The sequence below is a fragment of the Thunnus maccoyii genome, chromosome 21 (genome assembly GCF_910596095.1).
Source record: "Thunnus maccoyii chromosome 21, fThuMac1.1, whole genome shotgun sequence".
Taxonomy (NCBI): Eukaryota; Metazoa; Chordata; class Actinopteri; order Scombriformes; family Scombridae; genus Thunnus; species Thunnus maccoyii.
In genome coordinates, this window is record NC_056553.1 from 1,625,163 (window position 1) to 1,643,809 (window position 18,647).

The window sequence follows — 18,647 nt, forward strand, 5'->3', positions numbered from 1 at the left end:
ACTCGTGACCCCAACAAAGGCCACAATCACAACCATGTTCACAATAAGTTTAGACTCTGACGTGACTGCTACACCGTCAATACCCAGAAATCCCTGCAGGAAATAAACAAGACAACAAAAGAAAAGACAAGAAGATCTGCACAAACAAGCTGAACAAAGGAGGAAAACCAACCAGATTCCCACCGAACCGACTAAACACAAGTCTGAAAACATGCTGAGAGAGTGTTGCATCATGGGATGCTTGTAGCCTTGCTGTTGCTAGGCTAGCTAGTTTCTTCCAGTCTGTTTATAGTGATTTTTTTTTAAGAGTTAATCAGAACTAAGAGTGTAACCCATGGATGTATTATAAGAGCTGGATACTGGACTAAAAATGGCGCCCATTCAGTCCTATAGGAACTGCTCGCCTGGTGCATACGCCAAAAAAAGTTTCTAGCTCGGCCCATAGACTTTACATTGTGATGACGTCACAGATGAAATCGCTTTTCTCGGCTCGAGGAAAGTTTTACAAACATAAAACCTCCATGAATCAAAAGTTCATAACAGAAAGAGTCATAATTGATGTTGTTTGCAGTCGAGGTGTCCTGTCAACAGTTTTACAGGCGTCTCTTTTATAATGGTGGTCTATGGAGGAAAATCCTTTTTGGGCCGTAGGGGGATTTTGCGCTCCAATACCGCGAGTGACCACTGGGAAAAATTGGCTGCAAGGCTGAGCGGCGGCGCCCTATCCAGCTCTTATTATACATCCATGATTTAACCTGCAGGATGACCTGACAGCTCGTGTAACATCCAAATGTCTCCAAGATCTTTACAGAGTCCTGATGAATCTGCAGAGCTGCTGAGAATTAACAGAAAATCAGGAGGGAACGAGCATGTGACTCATTAAAAGAATGAATAATTACCTCGGTGAGGTCACAGCGATGTGAGATCTAAGCGCTGCTTTAATGGAGATATTTCATGTTTCACTTTTACAAGAGAAAAAGCTTCATGAGGACAGAACTACTCTGGCAAAGTGCTTCTTATCTTCAAAAAGTTGGTATTTTTCAGTACGACTGAGCCATTTCCTCAACAAAACCACAACAATTTAAGACATTTAAAGCTGAACTTAAAGACTTATGACTTTTCAGCCTTTGGTGTGGAGCTTCTCCTGACGTTTAAAGCTGTTTTCAGGACCTGCAGGCGGCTTGTAGAGATGCAACTGTGATTGGTTTGTAATGATTAAATTTCCCCTGACAGCCAAACCAAACTCAAACTTAAACCCGTCCACATGGATCCACATCCACATGCGGCTGTGTGCTCGCATTGTTCATCTCCCTCCCGAGTCCGACCGCTCTGTGGCCGACGTGCCTGTGGTCGCAGCACTTCATACAGGAATGTATCATGGGATATAGGGGGGGGGAGAGGTGGATTGTGGGTATTTTATGTGTAGCAGCCCCTGGGAGCCGACCGCAGAGATTAAGACCTCGCAGACTCCAAAACCAATCACAGCCCTGCATTTCACTTTTTACATTCATCTATTTATCTCTCGCCTGCAAAAACTTTAAATCCAACAGCCCAGAATTTTATTTTAATATCTTCATACACAACAATTATTAACAACAATTAACAATGATTAAATGTACACTTACCTGTAGACAAATGATGTGTTTTGCTTTGTTTCTAATTGTGAAACTACTGAAACTTCCCTACATTATTGCTCTAGGTAACATGAGCAATTAATTGGGCAGTAATTAATTGGAAAACCAATTAAGCACTGTCTCTGTTTTCTCTGTAATTAGCACCAGTTCTTTCCAGGAAACTTTCTTTGAATTTACAGAAACATATCAGCTCCTTTTCTAGGAAATGTTAAGGAAACATAAAATCAAGTTTTGCCTTTAATTTGATGTTTTAATCATTATTGTTCTTATTTAGTTTAAGGTTGAGATGATGCTTTTTTTCATTTTGAGAGTCATATTTTTATTTTTTTACTTAACTTTTTTTGTTTTTGAAACTTTTTAGCTGTAACAAATTCATGTCAGAGAGGAATTTGAAGATCTGCTGTTGAGGACTAAAGAGGAGATGAGCCTGCTGTCATGATTACACAACTTTTTTTTTAACTATCAAAGTCGAAAACATGAACACTTGGAGCTGCTTTTACCAACATTTCCTACAGGAAACTGTGTTTTTATTTAAACTTTTGCCTGCGAACTAAATTTCTCTCCGGAGGCTCATAAAGTTTTGAAATGAGCTGAACTGGGTTGTGTCGCGGCGTCTTTTCCCAGCGAAAGAAGTTGAAAAATGAGAATATATAAAACATAAAACATGTTTTTAAAGCAACACTGTCACCCAAAGGCAGTACGTCCTGACACGACAAATCAAACGCACCCTGGGTGTCTCGAATGCTTCAGAGTCCAACACGACATGTGATCCCATCCGTCTGCGTGTCCCCGACGGTTTTAGGATTACGAATCGTTTGATTTGTTTAAACAGTGAAAAACATTCAGGGAAATATTGATTACTCTGTTTTAAACTGTTCGGACTTTTCAGGATAAATCAGCGGCTTGTTTAAATACCTGCAAGTCTTCAGGATTCGTTATTAGCTTGTAAACAGCACAAGAAGCTGCAGTGACATTTCTGCTTATCTGTAATGTCAAAAACACCCCGTTGATCAGGAAGGAAGCAGACAGGAAGTGACAGAAGTGTAATTTACCAGCACACCCTGAACTCAGCACTGTAAACCAGCACATGTGCCTGAAGAAACAAGAATATTTTCTATTTATATTTGGCATTTTAAGCAGAAAGTGTAACTTTTTGTCCTGCTGCCTGTTCATTTTATCAAGATTAATGTTATAATTGTTGCATTTTATCTTTGTTTTATTGCTTCTTGTGGGTCTGCATGACTTCATATGTCAGAATATGATTATAATCAGTATTGCTTTGTTTTAGTTTTGGATATTTTACTGTCTCGTGTTGCTTTGCATGACTACATGTACAGATTTATGGATATTGTTGCTGTTTTATTGCATGCAATGTTAAATTACTACATTACAAGTAAAAGTCCTGCATGGAAAATCCTACTGCAGTAAAAGTACATAAGTATTATGAGCTTGACTGATGTCCAGTGGTTCCCAACCTAGGGGTCGGGCCCCTCCAAAGGGTCAGCAGATAAATCTGAGGGGTGGTGAGATGATTAATGGGAGAGGAAAGAAGAAAAAACAAAGTTCTAATACACAAATCTGTTTTCAGTTTTTGGACTTTTTCTCTAATCTTTGATTTTTGCTGAAATATTGGATCATTTGAACATTTATTGAAATGAAAGCATGTGAGAAGTTTAGAGGGAAAAATCACTATTTGGTGGAGCTGTTAACAACTCATAGACATGTGAAATGTGACCCCGACTACACACTGCTTTTTGTAAGACGTCAAAAGCCAAAAAGGTTGGAAACCACTGGTTTCATCTTAAACAATGTGTTGTATTTTAAAAGCTTGTTATATTATCCATTGTGTCAAATCTTCATCTGAAAAGTAACTAAAGCTGTCAAATAAATGTAGTGGAGTAGAAAGTACAATATTTCCCTCTGAAATGTAGAAAGTAGCATCACATGGAAATACTCAAGTAAAGTACAAATACCTCTAAACTGTACATAAATAGAGTACTTGAGTAAATCTACTGAGTTACTTTCCATCACTGATTAAGAGCAGCAGGAAATCCCACAATACACTGCATCCTCAGTTAAGTGTACTATACAGAAAAGTTTCAAAAAACAAACCACAAACACACTCTGCTTTTACCTGTGAGGACAGAAGGTTGCAGTCGATATAACCTCCTCTTCCCGTCTTGTGTCTTTGCAGCAGGGCGGCCATGACAGCTCCGTGTGTATACAGCCCCGTCGCCAGGTCTGTCATGGCGACTCCCGGCCTCACTGGCTCCCCATCCTGCCAACAGAAACAAAGCATCATGGGAAGTGAGGGGGAGGGGGCAAAGAGAAAGTATGGGACTGGAAGCAAAGCACATTTCCAGCTCTATATTTATATTCTGGGGCTCTACTGGAATAACTTTGCATCATTTCCAGTTAAAAACTCCTTATTTATCTTCTACTGGTCCTTTATGCAGCCCCTCAGTTCAGCCTCTGTCTGAAACAGGCCGTTTTAGCTCCTGTCTCTTTAAGGAGAAAACACTTTATTTTGCACTCCATTTCTTTCCAGGTATGCACAACAACACACATCAAAACAGTTTTTAACTGCATTTCGTGTAAATCAGATGAACAGCTGTTACATTTGCAAGCTAATTTTCCACTAAATTCAAAAAATTCTGGCGACCCTAACGATAATTAGTAACAGGCTCGGTGCATTCAAAGGCTCCACTGACTAGGAATAATTCCCCTTAGAGTCTTACCAGTATTCAGTCCCTGCAGGAGTATTTTAGTGTGATTATTGCAGCCAAAAATGTTTTTGTTTTTGATTTTGCAGCAGCTTTTCTTGAAAATTGCAATATAATTTCTGATGTTTTATGCGCTCTATTTGTGGTCTATCTGTGGTAAAATTGCGGAAATTGGGAAAAACTGCAAGAAATAATGTGATTTTTTTATATTACTACCAGTGAAGAGTCATTTGCAATCACTTCCTTGGATAAAAAGCATCCTGCAGATCACAGAAACATCTATATTTCAGCTCTAATGTTTAATGTATTTTATGAACATGAGAACCATGAGGACTCAAAGTTCTATAAACAAGAAAATACTGTACTTGAGTTCCATTTATAACCTTTAATAAATAAACCTTCAGCTCAACATTAGCAGCAAATAAAATCAGTCAATAATGTCGTTATACAGCATATATTATATGATATAAATAAATCAGTGATTTGCCTACATGGTTTATTCATATTCAGGTGACGGTAGGGCTGTGCGATATGACGATATATATTGTTTGACGATAGAAAAACGTATATCGTTTCATTTTATGTTATATCATTTATATCGTGGTGTCGTAAATCACACTCTTCACGGCGATATCTTTCGTCATTTGACGACGTTTCCGTTCTTCCGCACAGTCGGATGTAAGGCAAAGGACGAAGGCAAGACGACATAAACAAACATGGAGGAGTCCAACGAGGAGTTCGTACCTAAGAAAGGTATTTATTCATTGAATTTACAGAAAATGTGCTATATCATGATATGTATCGTTATCAGGATATGAAATGACCTATTTTCTCCTTGTAGTCGTCTATAATGGACTCTACAGGGGGCACAAAACAGTTTCCCTCCACAGTCTAATAAAATAAATCCATCAACATAAAAATCTAGTTTGATGTTTATGTTTGAGGCAGATTATGTCTGAACAACATCAGCTTGTCTTCTTCTGACTCACTGAATCAAACCTCATCTGGGAACATTTGGGAACAGTTTTGTTCGGCATCATGTTTGTTGGCAGGTGAGATTTGTCCATCTTCAACCTGAATGATGTCAGTTACCGCCACACCAAACGCCACGATTGGTCCGAATCACAAGCAGCTGTTGATTTGAACATTTCATGCAGAAAAGTTGCAAATATTGCAGAGATTTCTTGTATTTGTGTTCACTATTACGACTGCAAAATCGCATTTTCCTGGAGGGACTGAGTAGTGGAGAAAAGTGTGGAGAGGTCAATAAAATCTACAGGGTTCATCCTCTGAGGAGCAGGACAGAGATCAGGAGATGTCAAACAAGCAGTTATTGTGATGTCTCACTCTGGAGGAAAATGTTGGACCAACAGATGGATTGATATTTCTGACCTCGGGCCCGGTGATGTGCATCATCCCTGACACGGCGGAGGCGATGGAGTCGTATCCTGGACTCTGAGACTGAGGACCGGTCTGTCCGTAACCTGCACACACACACACACACACACACACAAACACAGATTATTGCCTCTGTGCCAGTGGGCTGGTTTCTCTCTGACCTGAGAGGAAACACAGCAGGGAATCAAACCGTTGTCCTTTCGGCGTCTCCTCTTCCAGGAAAACTACATTCCAGCTGCGTGTTGAGTCTGCCGCTCTGACTAAACAACCAGATTGATTTCCTAAAGAGTCCAGACTCTGTTCGTTTCACATCAACAAAAACATTCCCATAAATGCTTTTAAAATGATAACCAGCCCACTGACTGGACGAACCCACACAGCTTTTAACTCTGACAGTTCACTGCTCTCTGCATCACACGCCCAGATAAAATACAGAAAGTGGACAACTCGAGTGCAGTTATGGAGTGAAATCAGTGCAATGAACTTTAACGATGTTTAAACTTGTGTAATTAAACCTGAAAAACTTTATAATTACATGCAGCAGACTAACTTCCATAAAGTCTGTCCACACACCAGTAAAAAGTTAATTCTCTGCAGCATTTTCAAAGTTTTTTTCATCCAAATAAGGATTGAATACACAGATTAGATGTGTGGTGTGTAAAAATGTTTTAGAAAAAGTGTAAACAAGCTTGTTCAACAAAGTGTCTTCATCAGACCTGCAGAGCGCCAGACGTTCAGCAGCTGGAGCTCCATCGCCTGAAAATTAAAGATTAAATGAAAAAGATAAAAAAAAAAGAAAAAATGCTCCGAACCACTAAAACACGCTGCTGCAGTAGAAACCTTCAGGTCTTTAAAGAGTCACTGAAGTATTAAAACTGATAAGAAGATAAACAGAGATTATTCTGTATGACTGTATCACTGTTCTGTTTATTACCACATAATTAAACAAATATGAACAAATGACATCAGTAAGAAGAATAAAAATGTGTTTATATTTAATTAGCTGTTGTAAGTTTCAAATGAAACAAACTTTTTTTTATGGTGAGACATGATGGGAAATGAAATGTGATATATTCCTGAAGGTAATCATTGTAATAATAATTGTAGTAATAATAACACTCAACACAAAAACCAAAAAGTAGAAATAACAAAGTTGTCTAAACAGTGACTGTGATGGATTATCTCTGGTTGTCTGGAAAGGAAGGAAATTAGAGCTGCAGCTCACAATTATTCTGTCAGTTCATTGATTAAGAAAAGCGGCAAATTCTTACATTTGAGTTTCATATCCATCAAGTATTTTTGCTTGAAAATTACACAATTCATCTATTATCAAAGTATTTGTTGATGAGTTTTCAGCTGATCGTTGCAGCTCTGAAGGAAAATGCTCATCAGGAATATAAAACACAGAGAGTGTTTTGTTATGAAGAAGCACAAACATGAATCTGATCCACCTGATCAAACTCCAACACCGAGACCAACACAAACACGTCATGAAATCTGCTTTCTGATCCATTTAACAAACTCTCTGCTGCTGAAAGAAAGAAATATTTGCTCTTTAGTAAAAACTGACAGGAATTACAATTTTGCGGGAGGACATTAATCCATGCAGCGTCCGGCTCTGTTTCAGACAGCTCAGGATGAAACCACGCTGTAAATCTGCCCACTTCAAGAGTCCTGCATCCAGCTGCTGCAGTTTAATGAGGCCTCCTGGGTAATGCAGTTTTTTTTTTTTTTTTTTTTTTTTTCCTAAAGGATGGGAGGAGGAAGACAAAAATGTGGGAGTGATAAAGCTGGGACGACAATAATTTCCGTGCCCCAGACAACTTTTGAGATTTGAGACAAAAAGAGCCTGAACAGAATACGCAATACTCCTCTACATCAAGTCCTCGCTGCGTTTTCTTATCTCTCTCAGACAACAGTCAGTAAATGTTAGCTAACAGTCATATCTGAGCAGAGTGTCCAATGACAGACGCTGCAGAGAAACTGGGGACTGAAAGGATGAAGTCAAAATGACGACATGAGGAGCTGCAGGCTCTTTTTATACTGCACGCTGTGTGAACCAGAGCACCTCCAACATGTCATTAAGGGAAAACAACTTATTTTGTTCTGCTTGTTTTGTTCTGCACTGTGCACCGCAGATGTAAGTGCAGCAGTTCACTATTCAGCGTTGCTATTCCTGCCATATGGAAGATTTCCTTCCACACAATGACAATAAATAAAGATGTTTGTTCCTGTTCAACAATAAACAATCAATAGTTGTCATTTAAAGCCATAATATGTAATTATTCTGCATTAAGATGTCTAAAAACAACTAGACCTATGTTATATATGTTGTTGAGTTGTGTACTTACATTATCCCAAATGTTTCCAACGATGTTCAAACCCAGAGAAATCTGTAATTTAATCAAAGTAACGGACCGTTTCATTTGGTCGCCTGTCGATGGCGTCATACCTCCTCTACCAAAGAGTAAACACGCACCAGATGCATACGGCGGCGCTGTGTTTGTCCGCTACAATGGCGTCTACCAAAGAGTAACTTACACACATACAAGATAATACATCGGCGTTGTGGTTGTTCCACACAAACTGTTATAAATGGACTTTTATTCAGTTTTAAGACACATTTTCATGATAAATTTAGGTGGTTTTTAACTATATCTTTTAGCTGGAAGAAGGATTTTAGTCATTGGACGTCTGGATCTTAAGTTATCAGAGAAATAAACTGGACAAACGTTAGCAGCAGCTCGGCTAACAGCCCCTCCAGGAAGTCCGCTGGTCACCAAACATCGTCAGAGAAATATTGATTTTTTTAGGTGAAACAGCTTTAATTAGTATTTTAACGATTTTAATCTGCGTGTCCGTTTGTTTCTGGAGAGGAGGAGACCTCTGCAGGTAAAAACATCCTGAATGATGAACACTGGAGTAATCCTATCCCGGTGAAGCTGGTTATTTAACAACGAAGACAACAACTCCCATGATCCCTTGCTACTTCACACCGTCACCACACTCCGTCTTTTGGTATTGTTTTGGTTGAGACCCCTAGCGGCTGAAATTACATATTGTGCGTTTAAAGAGTCGGCTCTGTACTGTGTGCTTTGAAAATTTACTGCATCACATGATTAACTGTGATCTACTTTACTGTAAAAAACGTTTGATGCTGTAATCAAGTACACAGTAACATAAAATTACTGTAACTGTAGATACAGTATCATTTAATTACTGTATATCATTTTACAGTTACAATATTGCTACTATAAATATAAATGCAATGAACATTCTGTAATTTATTTTTACAGTAAGTTACTTGTCAATTGCTGCCAGTTAGTTACTATAAAAAGTTTCTCACGGTGCAGCGTCGGACAAAATCTGCGTTGTAGCACGACTGAGATGTTGAAAAAAAAATAGTTTTCTAGCTTCTTTTTCTGCTCAGGAAGGCACAGCAGAAGCTACTTCTAGAGGACGCTTCAACTCTCCTCTGCAGCTTCTACCGGTGCAGCATTGCGACCCTGCTCACTAGCAGCATCACGGTACAGAAACAGCACACAAGCAGACTGTAAACGCCCTGCAGAGAGCGATCGAGTCAGCCCGGCACATCACAGGAGCGGCCCTCCCATCGCTGCAGGATGTCTACCGACAGAGAGTCCTCAGAAGGGCCCACAACAACCATCAAAGACCCCGTCCCACCCCCAGCACCAACTCTTCACACTCCTGCCATCTGGCAGACGGTACAGGAGTCTGAAACGCAGGACGTCAAGGCTCAAAGACAGTTTCTCCCCCCGGGCCATGAGGTGATTAACACTCTGAGCTACTGGTGCTTTAATTCAGTCCCTACAAACATAAACTACAACAACAGTGAGATCTTTGTCCTGATGTTCACACTGCAAGCCTTAGCGCTCAATTTGGATTCATTGCTTTGATCCAATTTTTGTTGTTTGGCTGTTCACATTATTTTTTAAATGTGACCAATATCAGATTCCAGTGTGAACTGGTCACTAGGGGTGAGCCTGAATACAAATACATTATTCGGCAAAGCACAAATAATGAGTTTTATTTTTTGAATATTTGTTTCCTACAAATATATTTAAAATTATTTGTTTTTGGGAAGAAAAGTAAAGTTTTAGCTCAGCAGTCAGCGCAGTCATCGATGATCTGGGAGAGTCCAGTTCCAGAGTGTGGAGACCTTCTGTGTTAGGTAGTTTATTCATGAACACTTATTGTAACGCTTTCATTTTCTAAAATTAAAAGCGTAATTAAAACGAAAATGTGATTTTTAAACCTCTTTCCACTTTTATTCGAATACAAATACAAATATGCCTCAACAAGTACAGATACAAATACAAATACTGGGATCTCTGCACATCCCTACTGGTCACAGTCCTGAACTGACCCACATCTGCAACACAACAATAACAAAGACGTCACACGCAGCGCGCTGCTCTACAGAAGTAAACATGGAGGCTACTGAAGTCAGCGTTTACGGTTTCATTTAGAAGTTTCTTGTAAGTGTCACCTTAAATACTGATGAAGTCCAACACGTCACCGTCTCCACTGACTTCCTCCATCACAGCTGTCTCTCATGTTTATTTCACCCAGTGACTCCCGTCAGTGACGTTAATGTCACATGACTTCTGATATGACTGTTCAGACTGAGTCACACTGCAAAAAATCAGACCTGTATCTGATTTAGGACCACATATGAAAGATCAGATTCCATGTGGTTTGTGCTGTTCACACTGTTGTGAAAAATAAACAGATCTGAGTCACATATGAGCAAAAAAATCAGATTTGAGCCACTTTTTCCTGCAGTCTGAACGAAGCGACAGCAGCCACACAAGCTGCAAGGTCTTAGTGTCAAATGGAAAACTGACTCTTCAAATTAAGAAAATGTCAATGAAAACCTAATTTAATCTGAATTATATTCACAAATTCAGACAACTACATAGTAATTAATTAACAAATCTAAATCCACCAAACGAAGGCTTGAGTTACATATGTAATATTTAGATAGGGTAACTTTTAATGACGTCAGAAAAACTATTGATGTTTGTTGTCTTTTTTAAAGCAGCACTTTCACTCATACATTAAGTCACTTTGTACAGTTTTCACTGGGACGTCACACACTTTAAAATCAGTACCGTGCAAAATGTTTAAGGCCCTTTAGATGTTTAGATTCTTCTCCATAATGCAGAACCATCAGGAGGCGTCTGATGGTGCAAACATCATAAAGAACTATCTTCAGTCCTGCAGCAGATGGTCTCTGATCTCAACATCATGGAGTCAGTCTGGGATTAACATGAAGAGACAGAAGAAGAACTGTGGCAACTTCTCCAAGATGTAGGAACAACCGACCTGAAACACTGAGAACTGCTGCTGGTTTAAAGACCAAATATTGATTTATTTTATCTTTCTGCTGTTTAATCAACTTTGGATCAAGTTCATCAATGAATAAACAATATTCATGAAAGCATCCTCACTTACTTTTACTTCTTAAAACTTTTGCACAGTTCTGTAACGTGTTATCTCTTGCATGTTTGACTTTGTGTCTGTAATCCATAAATAAATCACATCATATCATATCATGCAGTATATATTGGTGTGCTGACATCAAATGACGTTCCTCACTATCAGACAATAAAAACATATTCAGTATCAGCTTGTTCCAAACCTTTATAATGATATGTGATGCTTCTACTGACTGAAATATTAAAACTGAAGATGATATGATTTAAATACATTTAAATAAAAAGTGTGCGTCCTGGTGTTACTGTCCTGCGACTCTCCTGATCGGCTGCTGACAGCGATGTCAGCCGAGGAATGGATCACACTGAGCGGTAGAGGAGGAGTATTTATGTCATTTAGAGACGTTGCTGCATACATCACTGCACACCTACCAAACCCACTTCTGCACATATTTTGCACAACTTTTTTATTTTTACATCCACAAGTCAAGTCATGTATGTAGGCTATGTATTGTAATGTTCATAATGTATATAGATTGAATTCCATTTACTTCACTTCTCTTCTTATTTTATTTGCATCACATCTGATCTGTTTAGCTTGTTCCCTACACTGCAAACTTCCCCTCTGGGGTTCAATAAAGTCTTATCTTATCTTATCTTGTATGCAATCACTATATGTAACAAAACACGAGTCCACTCCAGAGCTCCTCAGCTGATGCATCAAATCATCAACGTTTAGGAAGCAGCCTTAGTAAGAACCTTTCTTCTAACATCACCTTCAGAACAAGCAGACGTTTTTATCACCACTACTGGCAAGACTGTAAGACCAGATAAACCATCAGGGTTTTGTCTGTTCATATTACGTATCACAGCACTTTCACATGTCAGTGTTGTGGCTTTCATAGTCCAGAACCATCAGGCGTCTGTCACCACTGACCCACGTTTATTATTCTGTCTCGGTTTATTATCGTTCACGCCAATAAAGAAAACTGAACTGAGAGACGAGATAAGAGAGAAAGAATAGTTCAACACAGAGAGCTGGAGGGTGAATGACAGTTGTGGTGCAGTTTTCAGACCCTGCTGATCTGAAGGAAATTAAGAACTTATGCTACAAACTACAAAAAAAAAAAAAAAAAAACCCATGAAAACACAAAGAACACAGTACAGTGCAGATCACAGAGGCCGCACTGTAAAAAGGCTGGTAAACGTGTGTTTCTGGGCAGAAACTTCCGCTGTCGAAGCCTCAATAAATCCAACATGAAACAGTGTGAAGTTAAATAAGTCGTGTCATCTGCTGTGTGTCACTGCAGAGAAGCAACAGCAGCTCAGTCTGTTTACTGAGTCTGTCTTTACTGCGGAGTCCAGTGACATCTAGTGGCTCTGTCGGAGAACTGCATGACTGAAAACATTTACATTTTTGCAGCTGAACATGACTTTAAACTGATTTTAATGAGGAGAGGAGATCAGTTTATACCAGCATTTTCAGAATTTCAGAAGATGTGTTTTGAGTGACTGATCAGCTGATCTGACGGGACGCTAACAGGAACAGTCGGCTGTTTCATGTTGTCAGCTTTACTGTAATATTAATAATACTGCAGATTAGAAAAAAACAATAACAGCACCAACAGCAGCTCTGATCTTATACATATTTATTCACAACATAAAAAATATTACATGAGTATAGAATCTGAATCCTGAATGAATCTTCTCATTTTCTTATTTTGCATTTTGGCTTATTTAAGAATAATGTACAGTTATTATCATAAATTACTCCAATAAAATCATCTTGAGCCTGAAAAGGACGTCAGACTGACTGTACCTGTGCTTTGTATTTTATAGCTTTTATGTCTCCATCGTGTCCATTCTGTTATTTCATTAATAAATAATAGTTTAATTGTTATTAGAGTCACTGTTGCATCTGATGCAGCTACAGTATATAATCAGTATTAATAATCAGGAGCAGCAGTTATCAGGTGTTTTCTATATACAGTATTTGATGGAGAAAAAGAAACGCAAGAAAAAGAACAACTTTAGTTATTAATTACTTTGCAGATTCAGATTAATAATACAAAATATAATCAACAACTAAATTATGATGTGATATGCATCAATAATTATAATCCAGTGATATATTATATATGATTCAGAAAGGGGCCATTCTGCTTAAAGAGTACTTTTACTCTTGGTACTTTAAACATATTTTGGTGTTAACACTTTTCTACTTTTACTTAAGTAAAATCTTGAATGACAGAGTATTTCTACACTACTTTACCACTGAAAACCAGGTTGAGAAGGAATAATCGTCAACATTTCTGTTAACTGTTAAATTATCATCATGGGACTATACATTTGCAAGCTGCTGGTGTGTTCAAAGGCAGTGGGAGATTTAGCAGTTTAATGTTTGTCTTCTGAAACATCTTAATATAGTATAGTATAGATGTTTAGTCTCCTCTAACACACCGCGATGTGTCAGCTATCATCACCAGCTCTAAACATTCAACCTCAGCGAGTGAGATTCTGATGAAAGATGAATCACTTTTCTGTCCGGAAAACCGAACATGAATCACTGTTGATTCAACATCAATGTCTTATAAAACTGATAAGTATCACTATTTGTTTCAGTCAGTTCTGACTTTAATAAAAGTAATGATTCTGACAGAATCTGTTCCTGTTGCTCATATGTGTCCAATCCAACGTGAGTTGACCCGTGCAGTAACGTCTGCCAGCACATTAGTCAACCAGCGCAGTGACTTTCCCATTAAAGCCCATTTTTCCCTGTTCCTCTCTGAGTCTGCAGCCGTTCCAGATTATCCAGCCGCCGCAACAGTTCTGCCAGCAGAGCCACTTCCCGCTGAGGAGAGCGTGACGCCGCCTGTTAACAGTAATGGGCCTTTAAACGAGCCTCAGACACAACTGAAAACACGGATCAGTGAAGCGAGAGGAGATGAACAGCAGCTGGGAGCGTAGAGAGAGAAATTATAGAACACATCATGATTATAAACCTTTTAACCAGAATCATTTTCACTTAAGTCCATGCCAGTTCTGACGTCTTTACGTGTTGAACTCTGGCAGTGATGCGGCCAATATCAACCTCATAAAACCTTTTCAACTTCATGTTCTGAAGACATTTTGTCTTAAATAATGTCCTGATCACATTCCTGCATCCCTTTTAGAATTTCATGACCCCATGAACTTCCCTCTAGCGCCACCATCAGGAAAAACTTTACATTTTTAGCTCATTTTTTTTCTGTCTTCTTATGATGCACTAATATTATTCTACCGGGCAGAACTTCTCAGTCTCTACATTCCTGCACGTACACTCAGCTCACGGGATGCAGATTAACGAGTCCGAGCATTAACGAGCATTTTCATACTACAGAGGAATAATTTACCACTGAGACCATTAAATCAAGACTAAAAACCATCTGTTTTCACTCACCTACAGTTAAATAATTAAACCGTTTGTCTCTTGATTTTTTTTCTTGCATTTTCTATTTTATTGTATTGAGTTTTCATCTACTACAATCTATTCATCTGTAATGTTTACTACCTTCTTGTACAGTATACTGAGACCTCTGAGATTTTACACTTTAAAGCAACTATAACTAAATTCTTCCAGCCGCTAAAGAGTAAGTGAGACTTCAAATCAAACACATCCCTCCCATCCTGTTTCCTAAACCTACGTCCTGCCATGTAAACCTATAGCCACTGATGGCCGCTAGCTGCTCCAACTGACTTCCATTCAAGAAGCCTAAATTTCTCTCTACAAATACTGAGTCAATCATTGTTTTCAACGAGTCATTCTGGTCTCAATCTCTAAATTCAGGTCCAAGTGTGCTGGTGGTCATTTTGGAAATTATTGCTCTGTTAATAAGATTTGAAGACTTATAGTAGCTTTGATGTCTGCTGTGTGGGTGTTGATTGACAGTTGCAATATTTCACTAAGTTTAATGTTACTTGATTATGATACCTGCCCTGTTAGAACAATTTAGCTAAAGTAGCTAACGTTAACCCAAGTGCGCAGCATTCAGTGTTCCCAGTAAGCTAGTGTTAGCTTTGGTCAGAGGTAGCGGGGCGTGTTTCCCCGCACTCCTTATCTGGAAGGTCCTGGCTCCAAGCGGAAAAGATGGCGCCGACCAGAAGCTGCAACTCTGGGCTTCAAACCAAGTCCCCAGGAAGAAGGCTAGGCTGTGAAGCCAATTTGACATAGTGGCCAACCCGTGTAATTACAACTTCCGGGTCCAACAGGGGCTTAAAAAGCATTTTTCCTGCACACAATCATAGGAAAAGCTTCACAACTGCTGCGAAATGACTTGTTTCACCATCAGAATTTGATCCATTCAGTCCGATCACATTTGGAAAGTCTAGAAAAGCTGCACAATTAAATTATTTTATCCCCATTCAAGTCTGGAGGGCCAAACCGGAAGTTAGTCGGCTCAACCAGCAGAAGTCTCTAGTGCATAGAGCATGCACAGTATTCATGCATCCAGGTTATTTCTTTCCAGCAGGAAGTTGCTTTTTTGGCTTCGAGCATCAATGAGCATCTTTCTTAGGAATGAATGGGGCCCCGCCTCCAATGCCAGCACCAGTGAAACCAACAGGTGACGTCACACCTCGCTACATCCATCTTTAGATACAGTCTACGGTCCGGTCGCTGTTTCAGTCACGCCACTTTGTAACCTCGCTGGATGGCGGGCAGGGCGGAGCTACAGACCAGCTGCAGGCAGCACAGTGTGGCAGAGAGTTCTTCTCATATCAGATATTCATTTAATCATCAGCTAATGTCTAAAATCTGAATTAATGCACCTTTAAATAAACTTATTTTTGATGTTTCTTATAACTGAACTTTCTTAGAACACTTAGAAATGAATGCTGTACATGTTTTTATATTGTCTGATGAATGTCAGTCTAAAATATATAAAATATTCATGTAAAATGGAAACCAGCTTAGTCATCATGAGGTGAAAAAGTCACAAGTTTATAAATCAGACAACATGCTGTCAACCACACAGCAAAAAAAAACAGAATAATACTCGTTCATGTTCTGAATTATGAAGTACTTATTTTCTCGTAACTATAGAAAAAGAATCTGTCATTGAGATTACAGCATTTCACCTGTTTCCAAAACTTTCTGGCAGACATTTTTTCTCAGAAAAAGAAGTCTCAAAGGTTAAAAATGACACTTAAGACGGATGGTTTGCAGTGTAGCAAAGGTGAAGCAGAAGTGAAGCAGCTGCTTTGAGTGTCAGTGAATCTGGTGGATGCAGATTCCTCCACAGATTTTAATTACATCCTACATACTTCCTCTCACAGTTAATTTGAAAGATTCACTCGATGCTCGGGGGAAAAAAAACGATTCAAAAATCTTGTAGGTTATTTGAGCATTTTGGAATGTTGTTTTGGTTCAGTGGATCAGAACAGCGAGGTTACAGAGAGTATAACATGAATAACAGTCAGTACCTGATATGGAGCAGTAGATGAGCTGTGGGTTCACTCTGCTGAGCTGCTCGTATCCTAAACCCATCTGATGTAGCTTCCCTGGAAGGTAGTTCTCTACCAGCACATCACACACTCCTGCAAGCTGAGACACATGAACAACAAACACACTTTTATAGTATTTAGGGCTGCAACACAATTATTTTCATTCTCATTTAATCAGCTGATTACTTCCTAGATTAATCAATCAGTTGTTTAAGTCTATAAAATGTCCACAACTCAACAACATCAAGATATTCAGTTTACTGTCATAAAGGACTAAAGAAACCAGAAAATATTCACATTTAAGAAGCTGGAATCAAAGAATTTGGAAACTTTCTTCTTAAAAAATGACTCCAAACAATTAATCAATTATCAAAATAGTTGCAGATTAATTTGATAGTTGGCAACTGATTGATCAATCGACTAATCATTGCAGCTCTAATATGCCCATTATAGCTTTCAGTTGTCACCATGCACTCAGAGCTTAAAGAGCAGCAGCGACTGCTTTACATGGACTTTATTTGCCCTGAGTTTCACCTCACAGGCAACATGTTGTGGAGCCGGTTGTGTGCAGCCGGGCAGAACGACCTGCAGGATCTAATCCAGGCTGAAAAAAATACTTCAACATTTATGGCATGATTTTCAGTTAAAAAATATTTAATCTGTATTTACAGTTGATATAGATGATATTCTCCTAAAAGATGCTGGAGTCAAACATCAATCACAGATACAACATTATCTATCACAAAGTATCAGATCTCTATTAACCCTCCTGTTGTCCTCGGGTCAATTTAGACCCATGCTGTCATCAAAAAAACTGGACTGGTTTCAAAACAGTATCCTGACTAAAAAATTATGAATTATTTAACTATAGTTGAGATCAGAGGAAAATATGTTGATGGATTATGGTAGACTGGTATATGTAAAAGTTAAGTCAGGATACATTTCAATCTTAATTTATCTAAATTGACCCGAGGACAACAGGAGGGTTAAGACCTGACCTAACCTGATTCATTTCTTATACTACCATTATTATGGAAACCATGTCTAATTTGCTGTTTCATCATCGACCCATTTTTACCTCGCTGTCTCTCACACTTCTTAACTAGCGGTGGGCGATACGGCCCTATGATAATATCACAATATTTCAGGGTATTTCAGCAATAACAATATTCTTGACAATATGATAAAATACTCCTGGCAGGATATTACATATTACTTTGATTTGTTGTACATCTGATCTTTTGTAACCAAACCCCTTCCACAATCAATCAATCAATCAATAATAACCTGTGGAATTTGCTTTCAGTACAGCATATATGGAAGCTCATCACATAAAACAACAGCTTTAGACAGGACTGGCACAACATTGACACATTGACATGACAGTTTAAAGTGCAGGTAGTGGGGAAGAAGCTGTGTTTGGTGGACGGGGATCTATAGCGCCTCCTGTCAGCTGGAGCAGGTGGTGAGCAGGGTAAGAGGGGTCAGAGATTATTTTATTTGCCTTTTTGATAGTACGTTTGTTATATAGTGATTCAACTGATGGGAAGGGTTTTCCAACGATCTTGGATGCTTTTTTAACTATACACTGCAGTTTTTTGCTTGATTGACTGTCCAGGCTGCCGAACCAGACGGTTATAGATGAGGTGAGTTTGCTGTCGGAGGAAAAACAGTCTCCGGTGGGCTTTTTTGATGATGTGAGCTGTGTTGGTCTTCCATTTCAGTGCATTACTGATGTGTGTGCCGAGAAATTTGAAAGAGTCCGTTATGGTTATGGGTTTTCCAGAGACGCGAATGAGGGATTTGGGGTTGGGGGGTGGGGTCGCTCCCCTTGTTGGAACTAACTCCTCCACCGTGGAGCCGGCAGCCATGTTACTTTTTCTTTCAGCCATGTTTGTTGTTGCTGTGTGCAACGGTATGACATCATTACATAAACAAGTTGGAATATTACC

The 18,647-nt window shown here is 39.0% G+C and overlaps 1 protein-coding gene across 7 annotated transcripts in view; it reads right to left on the reverse strand.

The window, feature by feature from the left end:
* The window catches only part of sugct (succinyl-CoA:glutarate-CoA transferase), a 121,484-nt gene that overhangs the window by 99,284 nt on the left and 3,553 nt on the right, over window positions 1-18,647 (reverse strand). For all 7 annotated transcript variants that reach the window (XM_042399766.1, XM_042399765.1, XM_042399768.1 and 4 more), the window contains exons 6-8: window positions 16,675-16,795; window positions 5,750-5,841; window positions 3,769-3,912 (exon numbers count right to left, since the gene is read on the reverse strand). In XM_042399766.1, the coding sequence (XP_042255700.1) occupies window positions 3,769-3,912; window positions 5,750-5,841; window positions 16,675-16,795 (357 nt within the window). The remainder of the gene's footprint in view (window positions 1-3,768; window positions 3,913-5,749; window positions 5,842-16,674; window positions 16,796-18,647) is intronic.